Source organism: Myodes glareolus, chromosome 9 (assembly GCF_982192425.1).
Source record: "Myodes glareolus chromosome 9, mMyoGla1.1, whole genome shotgun sequence".
In the NCBI taxonomy this organism is placed as follows: Eukaryota; Metazoa; Chordata; class Mammalia; order Rodentia; family Cricetidae; genus Myodes; species Myodes glareolus.
In genome coordinates, this window is record NC_142034.1 from 23463485 (window position 1) to 23482158 (window position 18674).

The following is an 18674-nucleotide window of genomic DNA, read 5'->3' on the forward strand; positions in this document are numbered from 1 at the left end:
TGCCCTGCAACTCCAGTTTCAGGGGATTCAACACCCCCTTCTGGGCCTCCCTGGGCACTGTACAAATACAGTAAACACATAAATAGGCTGGCAAAACACTCATACATATAAAATACAGATAAATGATCTTGTATATATAGTAGACTCATGGAAGTGAAAATAGGAAATTGAAGAGTCAGGAACATCCTAAAGAAAAATGATACATGTAGATTTTTTTAAGAGAAGAGAGAGGTTGCATAAGGGGGAGGGGTAAAGATTGCAAGAGCCAGAGAAGTGGAAGAGGGCTGAACACCAGTGTTTTCTGGACATGACCGGGCTGTATTGCTCATGGCATACTCACGGCAGCTTTGACTCTGTGCACAAGACCCACACGATACCAAACCAATCAAATTTTCAGCATCAATGGCAAAGGAATTGGTGAAGTCTCACCCCTAGCTAAGGAGCTAATTGATGGCGACTGATGCTGATAGGGGAGTGAGAGTCCACAGCTCAGGGAATGAGGTGGAAAAGTAGGTGGAAAGAATATAAGATCTGGAGAATGGGGAAGGGTGCTGTAGAATAATCTTTGTACACTGGGAAGACATGTTGCTCTCATTGGTTTAATAAAGAGCCAAATGGTCAATAACTAGGCAGGAAGAGGTTAGGCAGGACATGCAGGACAGGGAGAGAGCTCTGGGATGAAGAAGGGCAAAGTCAGTAGGAGAAGCAAGATGAATATGCCATACTGAGGAAAGGTACTGAGCCATGTGACAGAACATAGATAAAAATATGGGTTGGTGTGTAAGAGCTAGTTAGTAGTAAGTCTAAGCTATTGGCCAAGCATTTATAAGAATAAGTCTCTGTGCGGTTATTTGGGAACTGGCTGGTGGGCTAGAAAATTCCACCTCCAGAGGAGTGCTGTGGAATGCTGTCTTCTGGAATTGAAATGGCTACTGTGTTTGAGAACTCACAGCTGTGAGTTATGGAGGTAGATGTGGCTACCTACACAAGATCAAATAGACTACATCCTGGTAGAGATGGAGTAGACGATTCTTCAGGGACCACCCTTATCAAGGAGCTACTGGCAGCGGATAGCTGCTGGGGAGAAGAAAATAATTCTTTGTGGAAAATATGACCACCGGTGGGTTTCCATGGATGGCCCACACCCATGCACATATGGGCAGCACTAACTGGACTTAGTGAGCTATAAAAGAAAAAAAAAACTATGAAGTTGGGAGGGGCATATATTGGAGACATATCAGTTACATTTCTGTCACTGTGATATAACACCATGACTAAGGCAACTTACAAAAGAAAGAATTTCTTTTGGCTTAGAAGGTCAGAGTCCATGATGTCAGGGCAAAGCTAGCAGGCAGGCATGGTGGCTGGAACAGACTGCTGACAGATGACATCTTGAACCACAAGCATAAAACAGAAACAGTGAACTGAAAGTGGTAAGTTCTAAGCTCTCTAATTCTGGCCCCAGAGACATTCCTCCTCCAGCAAGGCCATACCTTTTAAACCTCTCCAAACCACTGCCATCAACTGGAGATCAAGAGTTCAAATGCCCAGACTGCAGGAAACCTTTCTCATTCAATTAATTAGAAAGGGAATATATGATCATATTTCATTATCTCCCTGTATGAAATGCTCAAGAATAAAGAAAAATTAAAGTTGATTAATTAATTGAAAATAGGAGCTGACGTGTAGTTTAGTCTGGAGAGTCTAACCAAACATGCACAAAGGGCTCGTTTCTATCCCAGGGCCACATAAACCCTGGGTGTGGTGGCACATCCCTGTATCCGCACTCTGGGAGGTGCATGCAGGAGGACCAGAAGCTCAAGGTCATTCTTAGCTACAGACAGAAGGCAGCCTGGGCTACACGAGGCCTAGCCTCAAAAATACAACTAAGACAACATACCCAGGTAAGGCTAAGACAAACACACTCACTTCATTTTCTGAATAACTGACTTTTACATCCTCTACTCTTATATCAAAACCGGGGCGGAGAGGATCTCTTGCATATAGTTCTACAGTCAGAAATACTTAGCCACTGTGGAAGACAGTTCATCCGGCTCTTTCTTACAAAGCTAAACACTTCATAACACTCTCTGACCAGTCGATCCAGCAATTACTGGAAACCAGTGGATCCTTTACTCCTCTATCCAAAGGAGATGACAACATCGCCACACAAAAATCTGCACAGGAGGGGCTGGAGAGATGGCTCCGTGGTTAAGAGCACTTGCTGCTCTTCCAGAGGACCAAATAAATGATGACAGATTCTTACAATGGGGCATTAGCCAGAGCTAGCATGCCATGAAGAGACAGAGAGAAAACTTTAATGTCTATTACTAAGTGAAAGAAGCCAATCTAAAAAGACTACATCATGTAGGAGGCCAATTCTCTGACATCCTGGGAAACACAAAACTGCGGAAGCAGTAACATTGATCAGTGGTAGCCAAGGTCTGAGAAGGGAGGATAAATGGGGAGTCAAGGGATTCATAGAACAAGGAAAGTAGTCTAGATGCTACCATGAGGGCAGGCATGGGTCAACACACAATTGTCCAGCCAACAGGGTTCACCAAGAGTGAACTTCAACGTGAACCATTGACTCTGGTGAGTATGGCGTGTCAGTCAGTGATCTGTGGAACACAGCCTCTGCTCCAGAGAGGGTTGCTCACATGGACCAGTGGGAAGGCAATGCATGATGGTGGGAAGTCTGTGGGAAACCTTTGCACCTTCCTCTGAATTTTATTGTGAGTTAAAACAACTCTCAGGACTGGAGAGCTGGCTCAGTGGTTAAGAGCACTGACTGCTCTTCTGGAGGTACTGAGTTCAATTCCCAGTAGCCACATGGTGGCTCACAACCATCTGTAATGGGATCTAATGCCCTGATGACCTCTTCTGGCATGCAGGGATTCATGCAGATGGAGCATTCATACCAAAAACAAACACCAAAAAAAATCATAAAAAAACCAACTCTCAAAAATTCTTTTTTAGCCTATTTTCGACGACTCAATAGTTAGCTTAGATTTCCTTCGGCATTTTGGATGTCTGATCATCAAACCATCCAAACTAAGGGAATAAACTCTTTCTACTGGAACCAGGCTAAAAGGATAGGAAGGTATAGTCTAGAAACCACTTGGTCCCCACAACCACGCTATAAGGTGGATGCCGTGGTCATCATCGTTTTATGAGTAAGGAAACTGAGTCAGAGAGCAGCGGAGTCATTTTCTCAGAACCACACAACTAATAACTGGAGGCACTGGAGTTCAGACAGACTGACTCACGGTCTGAGCTTAGCTGCAACCTAATGCCCTGTTGGTGAGAACCAGGAACTCCGGGGCCCCACCCTCCCGCTAGTGAAAAGGGGTGCTAGCTCTAGTCATGATCTCTTTTGCAAAGCAGCCGTTTGGCGAGGCACTAACAGACCACAGCCTGATTCTCAGAAGAAACAAAAGACTCTTAGTGACAAAATAAACCTCGTCCATATCCAAGAAAGTGTTTTCCAGGCAAGCAAGGTGGCAGTGGGAAGGTTTGAATTGGATCCCCAGGATCTTCCACATGGTGGAAGGAGAACACTAACACCTGGAAGTTATCCTGTGATCTTCACATACAGACTGCAGCATGCAGGCACTTACATACATAAACATATTTACATACATAAAAAAGTTTTTGAATAAAATGCTTTTCTAAAATACCCAAGAGAGATATAAAATATCCATCTTTACAGTTTTTACATTGTTTTTTATTTATTTTGTGTGGGTGTAGACGTGGGCATGTAGACATAGCATGCCATGCACACATGTGAAAGTCAGAGGACAGTTTGCTTCTGTAAGTCCTCTCCTTCTATCACGTGGGTCCTGGAATCGAACTCAAGTCCTCAGGCTTGGCATCATGTGAGACAGCAACGAAAAGCTTCAGGCTGAAGTGAGGCATTAAAACATCATGAAAGCTAAAGTTCAATTCAGTTCAATTCCTTTGGAGGCCAGCAACATACAAAGAACATGACACTTGAGTACCTAGTAGGTTCTTGAGAAATGAAGAAAGATACCACTGCACACTGCTTTCTGACCATGAGTCTGTAACCTGAAGAAGCAAAGACACTGATAGAAGCGACCTGGGGGATTTGCTCAAGTCATCTTCTACTTCCAGAAAGGACTAAAGTATATTTATACTCTTAAAGTTTTAGTTCAGAGGGCTAGGGAGATGTTAGAGCACTGGTTCTAAAGGACCTGGGTTCAACTCCCAGCACCCACAGGGTGGATCACAACTATTTGTATCTCCAGTTCCAGGAGACCCAACACCCTCTTCTGACCTCCACCAGAGCCGGGCAAGCGTTGCGCAGACATACATGCAGACAAAACATTCATATATGCACAAAAAAATAAACTTAAAAAAAACCCTTAGTTTACAGGAAATCTGTTAAGAGACGTAAAGAGACATCCTATGTGGAAACACCGAATGTGTTTCCGGAAGTTAAGCATCATACGGCCTGCTTTGACAGAGAAGTCTGTGATCTGTGTGGACATGTTATTTCCAGAGCCAGCTCATCTCCAAAATGGTTCTAATAATATATGCTTAACGTATTCTACAAAAGATAAGTTAATTGGTATTTATAAGCTACCTGGAGATAAATAGATTGGGTTAATAATACTTTGCAGTTTCATTAGCACTCTTATCTAAAAAAAAAAAAAGTCAGTCTTACAAACTATTACTCTGCCAACACACTGTTTGGTTCTTTCATGTGTGGGAAACACTGGCAAAAATGTAAAAATTTAGCCAAGCCACAGCAAAATCACTAATAATTCTCTGGATATAATTTAGAAATCTTAGAGAACACTGGTATGGTCTGAATTACAGTTTTGTGTTAATTATTTTTAAATATTTGTGCTTTCCAAATGCAGACATTATAGTCCACTGAACAGCTCTTGTACTGTAGTGACAAAAGTCTGCTATTTCTCAAAATTCAGTATCTATAACACTGAAAAATCTCACTGGGGAAAGAATTCATGTTTTCAGAACTAAACCTGTTAGCAGTCGGCCAATCAGTTTGTACCCATGGCAAGTGACAGCAACCTGACCCTGCCTGATGTGTCCACCTTATTATAATAATACAAATAATTAACATTTATAAAGGGTCTGTGCCCTTCGGACTATCTTCCAGACATTCATTATTGGAGCTGCTCATTGAAGCCTTTGACTGGCACTGTCGGGTGTGATTCTATTCATCTGTTCCTAGAGAAGCGAAGCAGGAAGAGACAGGGCTCTGTGGAAAAGAAGAAAGCATCTGTTGCCCATGACAACCAGTGGCCTGGGTACCACATTGTGAATGTCCTAGGGAGTGATGGAAACAGCGCCCTCTTTCGTGTATTTCATTCCCCACTGATCAACGTGAAACTCGTGTCTCAGCGTCACAGTGTTTTACGTACATAGATGAAAACTAGAGAACCAATATGGGGTGGGGCGGTGCATGCCTGAAATCTCAGCATTTGGGGAGCCAGAGGCAGAGGAGGATAAGAGAAGTTCAGAGTCAGTTTGTTCTACATGGTGAGCTCCAGGCCAACCCAGGCTATATAGTGAGAATCTGTCTCAAAAAGTATATTTTGAGGATAAAAGGCAAACAATTTGGAGTCTCGGTAGCCAGTGAATTGATGTTTTGCTCCTAGACCAAAAAAACTCTCGCCAGGCTCAGTGGCAAGTGTCTGCAATCCCAGGACTCAGATGGCTGAGAGAGGAAAATTGGAGTTCAAAGGCCTTGGCTACATGAGACCCATCCCAAAAGTTACTATAGAGCTTGTTACTCATTTTCAACTGATTGCAAACAAGCACAAGGAGCTGGAAAGAGCTCAGTAAATAAAGTGTTTGCCATGCAAGTATAAGAACATGAATTCAATCCCAAGGGACTGTGAAAAAAATGGGGGTGTCTTGGATTTCCACTTACCATCCCAACACTGGGGAGGCAGAGACATGCAGATTCTGGGGCTTCCTGGCCAGCAAGCCTCGCCTACATCACAAGTTACAAACCAAGGAGACCCCCATCTTCAAAAAAGAAGCAAGGTGGATGGCAGAACAGCAGCTGAAGTTGCCCTCTGGCCGCCCGACCTGTGTGCACATACAATCACACACATGTGCACCAGCACATGCAGACACCGGTGAATATGCATATATATATATATATATATATATATATATATATATATATATATATATATATGCATGTGCAAAAACTGATCAGGTCAAGATTTCTTATTGGCAAGAGATCGCTAAATATGGAGAGCTTCTGTCTCAAGTAGGAAGGAGAATGCCCAGTCAAGTCAACTGAGATACTTTAGTGCATTTCTACCCCCACAGGGAGCAAATATTTCTTTGTTCTTGGTGGGAAGCAGGGTCTCTGCTCTTTTCCAGGGGTCAAAAGATGTAAACTCTCATCTTGGTAACACAAATGATGGCTTCCTCGCTGTGATCTACGGGCCTATGATTTAGTCTTACTAAGACTGCGAGGCTATGAATTAGGATCACCGTACCTGGCACCTTCTTCATATATAAAAAATATCCTTGGGGCACTTTGCCACCTACTGGACACTATTAAAAATCACCCAATTATGAAAAATAGCAATTAGGATACGACTAATGTTTTATTACAGATCAGCATGGCTAAGATTGAATCCTATAAAAGCCAGTGGGGTTGCCACCCCGTGGAAGATAGACTTTGACTTTGCACCTCTCTCGGGAAGAAGGTCGCTGGGTTGTCCTGTCACCATGTCTTTTCGATTTTCTGGGGGTTCCAGGGTCTGTTCTCGAGCTGGGTCTGTCAGGCTGTCCAGGGGAGGGGCAGGCTTTGTGGCTGGGAATGTGTGTGTTGGGCCTGGAGCAGAGAGCAGTTTTTCTTGCACCCTTGGGGGCATCTCTTCTGGAGGAAGCTTTGGCAATGGCAACGAGGTGTCAGGAAGGGCGAACAGCACTGGTTTCCTTAACAACGAGTCTGGGCTTCTCTCTGGGAATGAGAAGGTGACCATGCAGAACCTCAACGACCGCCTGGCATTGTACCTGAACCACGTGAGTGCCCTGGAGGAGTCCAACGCTGACCTGGAGAAGAAGATCGAGGACTGGTATGAGAAATTTGGGCCTGGCAGTGGTCGTCGACTCAACCATGACTACAGCAAGTATTTCTCAGTCATCGAGGATCTGAAAAGACAGGTAAGAACGGCTGATTCCCATACTGTAGCTATAGGCATGGGGCGGGCACAACTCAAAGCAAAGGAAACCTAAAAAGTATACAGCAGTGGGGTGTGGTGGCACACATCGCTAATCATAGCTACTGAAGAGGCTGCGACGGAGGATCACAGGGCTGAGGCTGACCTGGGAACTTAGAGACCCTATCTCAATTTAAAGAAATAAAGCTAGAAATATAATAGATTTATATAATATAATAGATATATAATATAATAGATATAATAGAAATATAATAGATATAGTATAATATAATAGATATAATATATAATGGAGCTTTGGCCCAGCATGCCTGTGACTCTCGTCATAATCAAGCTTAATTCTTTCATTCATTTCAAATGTACTTAGCCATTGTATGGGGTGTGGAATTTGCCCACACTTTGTTCCCAGAGTTAAGTACACTATTTAATAATTTTTCAAAAATGTAGAATCAAATAGTCAAAGAGAAATAGCTTCAACGTCAATCTAATTGAACCAGGCCTGGAGATAAGGTCCTGCAATCCTAGCCGCCCCAGAGGACGAAGCGGAAGGATCACAGTGTGAAGCTAACCTGGGCAATTTAATGAGATCCTGCCTCGAAATCAAAACTGAAACAAGAGCTGGGGACGTAGTTCAGTAGCAGAGTGTTCGCCTAGCATGTAGAGCCACGAGGACGCTGCATTAATTTTTTTTGGTTTTGATATTTAATTCCTACTTTTCAATGAGTAACAATGAAATTATCTGCAGGGCTCCTTATTATATGAATTTTATCCATGGTTTTTGTTGGTGGTGTTGTCTAATACACTAGGTGAGATCTCTACCACTGAGTTACACCCAAAACCAAGTTTCTTTGAGTGTCCAAAGAAAGATGCCAATATAAATATCTAAGAGAGATTCACACTGATGTTGGAATGTCCTTTGATCTGTCCCATCCAGATTGCTTCTATGACCACCTGTAATGCCAACCTTATTCTTCAAAATGACAATGCCAGGCTCACAGCCGATGACTTCAAGATGAAGTAGGTGAAAGTGGGGAAAGATTATTATTAATAATGGCTAAAAGACTACAGTCGCACTAGAGAGTGTATCTTTTGCTTTGAAAACCTGTTTTTTATGTGTTTTATTTTATGCATATGGGTGTTTTGCATGTGTGACTGTGCATGACTTGTGTGCTTGGTACCTTTGGAGGCCAGAAGGGAGCATCGGATCCACTGAAATCAGAGTTACAGCCTGTAGTTAGCCACCATATGGGTGCTGGGAACCAGATGTGTGTCCTCTGGAAAAGCAGTCAGTGCTCTTAACCACTGAGCCGCCTCTCTAACCTCCCAAAAAGAACAATTTTAATGAAGCCATTCTAGATCAACAAAGAAGTAGAATTTAATACATCCTTATAAAAAGATCTATCATAATTTTTTTTAAAAATCTGACACTATTTTATTCTGATATGTTATTGGATGACCAAGATCAACTGGGAAAAAGTAACACCTCTAAAATAATGCATTTTTAGGGGCTGGGATGTGGGTAAAGGGTCTGCCACAAAATCGTGAGGGTCTACCTAAGTTCACACCCCCAGCAGCCACATAAAAAGAAGGGAATAGCAACACACATGTGTGACTCCATGCTGGTGCGGTGGAGACAGGAGGGGCTTGAGGGCCAGTCAGTTTGGACAAACTGGTGAGCTCCAGGTTCACAGAGAGATCCTGTCTCACAAAAGAAGGTGGCAAATTATTGAGAAAGACACCGATATTGACCTCTGACCTCCACATGCACACGCATGTGCAAACACATTCACACATACAAAAAAGTACTTATAAACTAATAGGTATCTCAAACTATCAATAGTTTGACATGGCACGAAGCCTCAGAAATACACACAGAATCAGAACACCTACCCCTCAGCATACCAAGTGTCTTTACACGTGATATCCATTGGTAATCACAATCCTAAAACACCTTTGCACCCTTCAAGGTATGAAAATGAGCTTGCTCTACACCAGAGTGTTGATGCTGACACCAACGGTCTTCGCAGAGTGTTGGACGAGCTGACGCTTTCTACGACCGACTTGGAAATCCAGCGTGAGGCTCTGAGCGAGGAGCTGACTTATCTCCAAAAGAACCACGAGGAGGTAAGGAAGCCTGCAGAACAGCCTCACACACCCACACACCGGTTCCTTCTTCACGCCCACTATCTGGTCCATACCAGGGTGTGGGTGTCGATCAAAATCCTCCCCTGGGTATTAATGACTACCTCTTTCCAGGAAATGGGAGTCCTGCAAAACGCATCAGGGGGGACCATCAATGTGGAGATGAACGCGGCCCCCGGCGTGGATCTAACCGCCATGTTGAACAACATGAGGGCTGAATACGAAGATCTGGCTGAGCAGAACCGCAAAGATGCCGAGGCCTGCTTTAAAGAGAAGGTATATCCGCGGCCAGGAAACGGAAGGGCTCGTTGGGTGAACAGTCGAACGGGTTACTAACCCTTGTGTCAATTCCTCTTCAGAGCGCGACACTACAGCGACAGATTTCAGATGATGCAGGAGCAGTCACGGCGGCCAGAAATGAGCTGATGGAGCTGAAACGCAACCTGCAGACTCTGGAAATAGAACTTCAGTCCATCTCAGCGATAGTACGTAGGAACGGAACCGGAGCTGTCCATCTCCTGACTTTCTACTGCCGCAGCAAAACACCCCAAGCAGGATATTTTGTTTACAAAAGGGGGCGGGGAGGTTAGGTTTGTTTACTCACGGTTTTGGAAGCTGCAAATCCAGGTAGCATGGCCCCGACTCCCCGAGTGTGGCAAGGCCCTCCCGAGCTACATCACATCATGGTGAGTGGCATCATTACAAAAGTTTGAGCATAAGACACAAAGCTAGAATTCAACTGTCTTAAAATAACTCTGGAGAACTAACTAGTGTCTGACTAGAACCAAATCAACTTACTCCAAGAGCAGAGCCCTTAGTGACTTCTTAACACCACCATCACCACCTCCGCTAGCCCAACCTCTTAAAGGTCCCCACATAGCTTAATATCACCATACTGGAACCAAGTTTTGGATACATAAATTCTTGAGGGGACATACTCAAACCACATCCAAAACCTAACATTTTATGTGCATAGGTAAGTAAATACATGTGTACACTGGATATTTTTAATATTTTATTAGATGTCTATGAGAGTTTTGCCTGCATGTATGTATGCATATTGCGTATGTGTTTGGTGCCTGTGGGCTCAGAAGAGGATGTCAGATTCCCTGGAGCTGGAGTTACAGATGCTTGAGAGCCACCATGAAGGTGCTGGGAACCCAGGTCCTCCGCAAGAGCAACAAGTATTCTTAACTGCTGAGCCATTTCTCCAGCCCCTATAAGACGAATGTTTAAAACATTGAATGTAATATATATAAATGACTAGAATGTGCTATATTAAGTAATATGAATCCCATAATTAAGTGACTACAATATATTAAGTGACAGGAATTGCATCCACAAGCGTTACTTCTGACACGACCAATCCCAAATGTCAACGTTCTTTTCTCCACGAATCCCGCCAGTTTTGACTTTCGGTTGAGAACACGTACCCCTCTCGTACACATGCGGTTATGTCGCCCCCCTCCTAGCACGTCGCTCTGCTTTGCTTTCAGAAACAGTCCTACGAGAGCTCCTTGGCTGAGACCGAAGGGAATTACTATGCTCAGCTCCAGCAAATCCAGGAGCAGATCAGGGTACGGGAGGAGCAGCTGCAGCAGATCCGAACGGAGACCGAGGGGCAGAAGCTGGAGCATGAGCAGCTGCTAGGCATCAAAACGTGTCTAGAGAAGGAGATTGGCATGTACTGCAACTTACTAGATGGAGAGGAGCGGTGAGTGCTGGCGTGCAAAACGACCCAGCGCAAAGTGACTGGGCTTTTGCATGCAATTGTTATACAAGTCACATATTGTCGAAGTGTATTATGTGCTTAATACAAAAGTGTAGCATATATTACACATTTAGTATATGTTCTGTTTATTTTATGATATATAGCATATTGCATCCCATAACTTCTTAAAATTGTGTGTACGTACAATATTGCATTCAATGAAAGTGTGTGTGTGTGTGTGTGTGTGTGTGTGTGTGTGTGTGTACAATATTGCATTCAATGAAACAAAAACAGACAGAAATTTGAAATCAAAACTCACGGGGTTCTTTGGCTTGAGTGTTGTGATTGCTGTTGATGATGACCTTTAGAGACAGAGTCTCATTACGTAGTCCAGACCCTGAACTCTGTGGTCTTCCTGCCTCAGCCTCCTGAGTACTAGGATTACAGGCATGGGCCCCACACATAGCCTAGAAATCAACAATCTACGTATGGAAACCATTTGTGTGCATAATTATATGAAGAACAATTAACTATAAAACCCTCAGTCATTCCAGTACTCTGGTCCAAGGAAAAATTTGCTTTCTTTTATGCTTGTTGTTCAAATACATTTTTTCATAACTCAGTCTGTTGTGTTACCTCACTAGTTACCACACACACACACACACACACTCTGTCCTAGTTCAGAATGATGATTAAGAAGATTTCACTGCATTGGTGGTATTGTGGTGAGCACATTACCTCCTGAGATGGCATAGAGAGACATCAGAGTTTGTTAGCCAAGACCCCAAAAGCCCCAGAATCGCAGTCCTGGGTGTGGATCTCATCCTGGGTGAATCTGAATATATTCAGATTAAGCCTCTTTGAAGCACAGTTACCTCTTTGGTAAAGCTGGAAATATAGCAAAACCGCTGTTCTCAGCGGCAGCACCTCACTGTGAAGCTACAGTGCCTTGAGAGAGGCTGACTCTCAAAACCTACTTGGTCATCAGCGGCTGCTACTAAACGGTTGCCCATTTCACACTGGATAAACGGCCTTCTTCTGCAGTCTCTGAAGTCGGGGTGAGGGGGTCTTTTCAGACTATTCTTTGTTTGTTTGTTTGTTTTTTGTTGATGTTGGCCTTTTTTTTTCAATACATCCCAACCTCAATTTCCCCTCCCTCTCCACTGCTCCCAGTACCCTGGTACCTTCCATCTCCCAAAGATCCACTCTTCCTCCTCCTCTTCTTCCTCCTCCTGTTTCCCTTCAGAAAAGAGCAGGCCTCTCAGAGATGTCCACCAAATACAGCATAACAAGATATAATAAGACGAGGCACAAACCCTCACGTCAGGGCTGGCCAAGGCAACCCAGTCGCCGTAAAGATCTGTTTAGAAGCCATTCAGTCTTCACTTAACTTACAGTACCTTTCAAGCAATGTTAAAAACATAGCTTTTTTGCCGGGCAGTGGTGGCGCACATCTTTAATCCCAGTCCTTGAGAGGCAGGGGCAGACAAGATATCTGAGTTTGAGACCAGCCTGGTCTACAGAGTGAGTCTCAGGACAGGTAAGGCTACACAAAGAAATCTTGTCTTGAAAAAAAATAAAAATAAAACATAACTTTTTACATGAATGTGTTGTCTTTCTAACATTAAATGCTACTCTGTTTTTTGTTGTTGTTTGTTTGTTTTGTTTTGTGGGGGGTTTATGCTCGTTGGCTTTGGTTTGGTTTTTGGTTTTTCAAGGCAGGGTTTCTCTGTGTAACTGATTCCTGGCTTTCCTGATACTAGCTCTGTAGACAAGGCTGACCTCAAACTCACAGAGCTCTTCCTGCCTCTGCCTCCCAAGTACTGGAGTTAAAGGCATGCACCACCGTGCCTGACTAGATCTCTGTTTTCTACAGAACCTGGTCCAGCTCCTTCTACAAGCAGGCACTGAACTGTTGAGTTTTAGATGGTTTTAGATGGAAAAGAGGATGTCTGGCCATAAACAGCCATCTAATTTCTTTTCACGATGCTGAAGTCACAAACAGCTTATTAAAGTCCCTTTTAAATAGAACAATTTAAAACTTACTGAAACTAGAACTCCAAAATTATTATTTCTGGGGCTGGAGAGATGACTCAGCAGTTAAAAGCGAGTTTAATTCCCAGCACTCATGTCGAATAGCTCACAATCACCTGTAACTCCAGATCCAGGGGATCTAATGCCCTCTCCTGGCCTCCACAGGCACCTGCATATATGTAGATAACACACTCGTGCACATATATGACAGGAGCCAAGTGCAGCTTCTTGGTAGCCGCATAGTTTCAAATAGACTCTGTTTGCTGGCGGCGAGCAATAAGTTACTTTTAATTTTAAAAAACCACTATTTCCAATTCACAATCATTTATGAGGTTCTAGTTGGAAGAAAAGGATAATAATCTACTCTTCTCTTCACAGAAGAAGTGAGCCCACATGCTACAGAGCAAAGGATGGCAAGCCTGCCAGTGAAATCAATGGTATGGACGGGATTTCAGTTTAATTCTGTCTGGGTACGCGTGTGAGTGTGTGTGCATGTGAGTGTGTGTGCATGTGAGTGTGTGTGTGTGTGTGTGTGTGTGCGCGCGCGCGCGCGTGTGTGCCTGCTCTCCACCTTGCCCTTTGAGACAGTGGCTCTTGATTGTCTGGAACTTGCCAGTTTGGTCAGGCTGGCCGGCCAGTGAGTGCCCCGTGTCTGCCTCCCCCCTGCTGGGATTACAAGCCTGCACACCACCCTGGCTTTTGTACCTGCCTGCTAGGGACTGGATTCAGTCCCTCATACAGCAAGAGCGTCTCTCACTGAGCCATCCCCGCAGCCCTGGGTGATTCTTCATAAACCTCTCAGTGTTATCAAATGAGTTACTTCTTTGTTAACTAAATTTGATTTTCAGTTTAGATCTAGTGAATTAACCAGTAAGGTTATTGTGGCTTTATCTATCTATCTATCTGTCTATCTATCTATCTATTTCTTATCTGTCTATTTATTTTTCTTAAAGTTTTGCTTTGTGGTTCAAACTGGCCTGGAACACATAGTTTTTTGTTTGTTTTGTTTTGTTTTGTTTCTTGTTTTGCCCTTTGCCTATCACATGCTAGGATTGCAGATCTGTACCACCATACCCACCTGACAATCCTTAATGTTTATATCTTATATCCCTGTAGAATAGATATGATGAAATTATAAAATCGCTGTCATAAAGAATAAGCCCTCCAACATCTTTAGTGCCTAGAATGCATTATTTTTTAGTTTTACTACATAATAAAAGAGCTTCTTTTAAGTTGCTAAGCTAAGACAAGCTGGTATTTAAATAAAGCATTAGCCAGACCTGGCCAAGCAGACCTACAATCCCAAGTAGCTGGGAGGCTGCGGTAGGAGGGCTGTAAATTCTACCCTTGTCTTGGTCATAGAGTGAGGCAGAAGCCGGTTTGAGCGATTTAATGGAACTCTGTCTCAAAATAAAGCGTGAAATGAGGGCTGGGCATACAGGTGAGAAATGGAGCCCTGGCCTATATGCTTTGAGTCCCTGAGTTCAACCTCTAGTTCTAAAAGGGAAAGGGGGGAGGGAGAATAGGGAGGGAGGAAGGAAAGAAGGGAGGGAGGGAAGGAGGGAGGGAGGAAGGGAGGGAGGGAGGGAGGGAAGGAGGGGAGGGCATTGATTGTTCCAGGCCTGATGTTTTAATGCATACTTCCTTTGTACTTTCAAGTACCCATTGCAGAGAAAGAGAAAGAGAAAGACATAGGAGAGACAGGCAGACAGACAGAAGGAGAGAGAGAGAGAGAGAACAAGAGAGAGAAGAAAGAGTTCAAGCAATCAATATGGATCTTGTTAAATGCTGACTTTAAACACAGCGTTGTATCTCAATTGTCTTCAAACTTACAAAAACCAGTTTTTAAAAACAGACCTGCCATGACTAAGTACTTTTCCCCTATTAAGACTGAGCACTGACCTTTCCCTGATTTCATTGTAGACTCAACAGAAGAGACGTTTGCCAGAACAGTGGCTGAAGAGCTAGATCAACTCGGCAGCCTCCTTTCCCTGAGAGTGCACTCGGTAGAAGAAAAATCTTCTAAAATCAGCAACATTACCATGGAGCAACGAGTGCCTTCCAAAGCCCTGTAGTGATTGAAAGATCGTCCTTAAAACAAAAGGCTGTCCCTGCAAAATTCCAGTGATCAAGTAACATAAGAAAATTATGTGTGCCTGTTCTTAAAACTCCTCAAAGGACTAGACTCAGGTTTCCTTTCCCCACTTCTCACACTGTCATGGGTAATGCAGATGGAGGTGCTGGGACCCTTCTTGGACAGAGAAAAGAAATCTGTGGAAAGCCATTATGAAGCCAATATGAAGCAGAGTTGGGGATTTACTAAAAGACATTTTTAACTTGAATCTGAAACTCAGGTCCATAGGGCAGGAATGAAGTATACCCTAGCATGGGCTTTTTTTTTCCTTTTTTTTTTTTTTTTTTTGGTTTTCAAGACAGGGTTTCTCTGTGTTAACAGCTCTGGAACTTCATTGACCAGGCTAGCCTCGAACTCATGGAGATCTGCCTGCCTCTGCCTCCCGGCAAACACTTAGGCGTCTCTACCACAGGTATATGCAGGAGTTTGCTGCTTCTCAAGTTATCTCTCCACAGGTTACAAGAAACGCCCCTCTTGTTTCTTTAACATTGCTCAAAGGGCACAGCTTGTAACATGGTTAAAAGTTAGAAGTATTTCCTTCTGTAATGAAGGGTAGAAGATGGATCAATGGGGATGTTGCTTAGATTTAGGCGTGAGAAGAGGATGGAGGTTATAAGTATGTACAGTTTAGCTAGACAAGGTGTCTTTGGGGAAAGTCGTGTAGTGTCTCTCAGGCCATTTGGGCTTCACCAGGGATTTCTGAAGTTTCTGACCTTTCTCAGGAGAAAAGGCAGGTCATACTCTAAGCCTTTCCTTCCCCGTCACCATAACGTTCCTATCTTTCAAACCTGCCCCAATACTTTTGTAAGCCTTTCCAGGAAATGAGACAGTCTTGGTAGTTTTTGCTTTTATTTTGTGAACCTTTAGCCATCTCATGAAGAGTTCTTCTACTGCAAATTTTGTTTGTTGGTTTGTCTGTTGTTTGTTGTTTGTTTGTTTTTCGAGACAGGGTTTCTCTGTGTAGCTCTGTCCTGGAACTCACTCTGTAGATAAGGCTGGCCTTGAACTCACAGCGATCCACCTGCCTCTGTCTCCCTGAATGCTGGAATAAAAGGCATGCACCACCACCTCCTGGAACAAATTATTTTTATATATCTGCCTTTTTTTAATTTCCACAGCTGCTTCTCACATGACCAGACCAAGGGTGAACTAAGAAAATGTTGTCCTTCACTTCACGGTCACACTTGCCCCAATAAACGTAAAAAGCAGAAAGGACACCATCCCTAACCTTGGATCCCAAATCCCAGTTAACTGTTCAGTGACCTATTTGGCCTTCTAGAGATGCAGAAGTTAATGTATCCTTTGACCGTTAGGGTCTGTTCACTCTTCTGATGCTTAGATGAATGATCCAGGGATGTTCTCAAATGTGAACCTAGCTAGCTCTTTTTCCACATTGTAATATGCGTATCTTTTCCCCAGCCCCATGGTAATAACCAAGCAAGCCTAGAATTGTCCCCACTCAAGCAGGACAGGGCTTCTAAATCTTACTGGCATCCTCTAAGTACAAAACTATGCCTCACCCTGTGCGGTAGACAACCATTAGCCAAGAAACTCACAACTCATCAAAGGGAAGAGAATAAACGCTCATGCCACACAGTCCTCAGTCATAAACGGAATATCTATAGCACACCTCCTCCCTCGAAGCTCAGGAGACATCTCAGGAAAGGGGAAAAAACTCTTCAGAGTCAAAGCCATGGAGGACCAGATTGAAACCACGTCTTGAGGACATAACGGGGTCACAGCACTCATGAGCTCTTGGCCGCTGCGGTTGCCCATACAAGATGAACACAACATCAGGCCAACCAACAAACACGAATGAAACAGGGAAGGGCTCATAAGCCCCACCCCTAGCTGAGGTGCTACTGACAGTTGATGGCTTCCAGGAGCAGGAGAGTCAGTTTTCTTTTGGGGGTGTGACCCCTATTAGGTAGATCATTCTCCAGTGGGTGGCTCCACACCCATGTGTATATGAGAAGCACAAATCAGATGGAGTCAATGGGTTATAAAAATGGAAGGGATATGAAGTTGCGAGGGGGCTGGAGCACGGATCTGGGAGGAGTTATGGGAAGAATAGGGGTGAATATGATCAAAATACAGTGAGTGCATAAATTCCCAAAGAATTAAAAGCAATGGAAATAATATAATAAAAAATAATATTGTACCTGAAAATCAGACCCAGCCTTCTTGGGAAGTGCAGCCAGGGTTGAAAAATCACTAGAACATTCAGTTAAGGAAGTTTTTCCACTGTGGCCAAATAAAGCAGGCAGCAATGCAATAACCTGGTTCTCCAACATGCATGGCTGGCATCGCTGAAGGCCTTCGATGAACTGGGGTATAGACCACATGGAATTCAAAGCAGCAGCACTCACTCTTCTGAGGGTGCATCTCTGTCTTGACCGCTGTTTCTCCCAACTCCCATACAGTGTAATGACTATGACCCAGAGACATTTGCTAAAGACGCTGACGTAGCTTGAAGGGGATGAACCTGCAGATCCAAGACGTTGACCTAGCTGATTGTTCCCTTGGCAGGGTCTGTTGTCATGAATGTCCCCAGTTGTGATGCTCGAAGCTATCATTTCAGAGTGTGAGTTAGATTAAGTCAGGTTAGAAGTGCTACTGGGTGCAGAACTAGAGTGACAATAGCTTATATTTATCGAGTGTGCTTAAATATACTTTAAATGCATTAACCAATTTCATCTTCTTTAAAAATTATAAGTTCCATGTTTTATCTTCAGTTTATATATAATACATATATATATATTCAAATATATATTCAAAGAGATTAAGGAATTTCCCAAAGGCTGCAGGGCTGATATATAGTGGGACCTAAATTCAGATGCAAATCTCTTCCATACCCAGGGTGAGCAGAGGTATTGCATTTATCTCTAGAGGGGAAGAGCTGATTGAATAAGTATATATACAAAGAGAATTTGTTCATCATCTGACACAGTACAGTCCAGGTAGTCCAGCTGTGGCAATCTTCACGCTGAAGAGGGTAAGAACTCAGTAACTACTTAGTCCAAGAGGCTGGATGCCTCAGCCGTCCCAATCTGCTGCTGACAGGGTGCAGGACTCCTGGGGGCCACTGGCCTTCAATTCATGTTGGAAGGCCAAAGGAGCTGGGTTCTGATCTCAGCAAAGGATGATGACAGCAGGAGGAGCAAAAGCTGCAGGAGCAACAGGAGAGATGCACAGGCTAGCAAGAGGCAAAGGCGAGCAGGCAAAACAGCAACAGCTTTCCCCCTCAGACATTCTTATACCTAGGCTACTGCTAGAATGAGCCGGAAGAATTTCCCCTCTCAAGTAATCCTTCCAGGAAATACCCTTGCAGACTCACTCAGAGGCAGGTCTCTTGGTTGACTCTAATTGAGTTGACAAGCCAAGATTAAATATCACAGTCCTGATGTGCAAAATAGAATCAGCATAGGAATTTCACGTTCTATTTTCTCAGTAAGATTCC

General features: G+C 43.6%; 1 protein-coding gene across 1 annotated transcript; it reads left to right on the top strand.

Moving 5' to 3' along the window:
* Positions 1–6736: 6736 nt before the first annotated feature.
* On the top strand, positions 6737–16281 carry Krt26 (keratin 26). Its single transcript, XM_048450638.3, has 8 exons — positions 6737–7179; positions 8128–8210; positions 9161–9317; positions 9450–9611; positions 9695–9820; positions 10832–11049; positions 13459–13517; positions 15004–16281. The coding sequence occupies exons 1-8, from the start codon at positions 6742–6744 to the stop codon at positions 15153–15155; spliced, it is 1395 nt and encodes a 464-aa protein (XP_048306595.2). The 5' UTR covers positions 6737–6741; the 3' UTR covers positions 15156–16281.
* The last annotated feature ends 2393 nt before the right edge of the window (positions 16282–18674 follow it).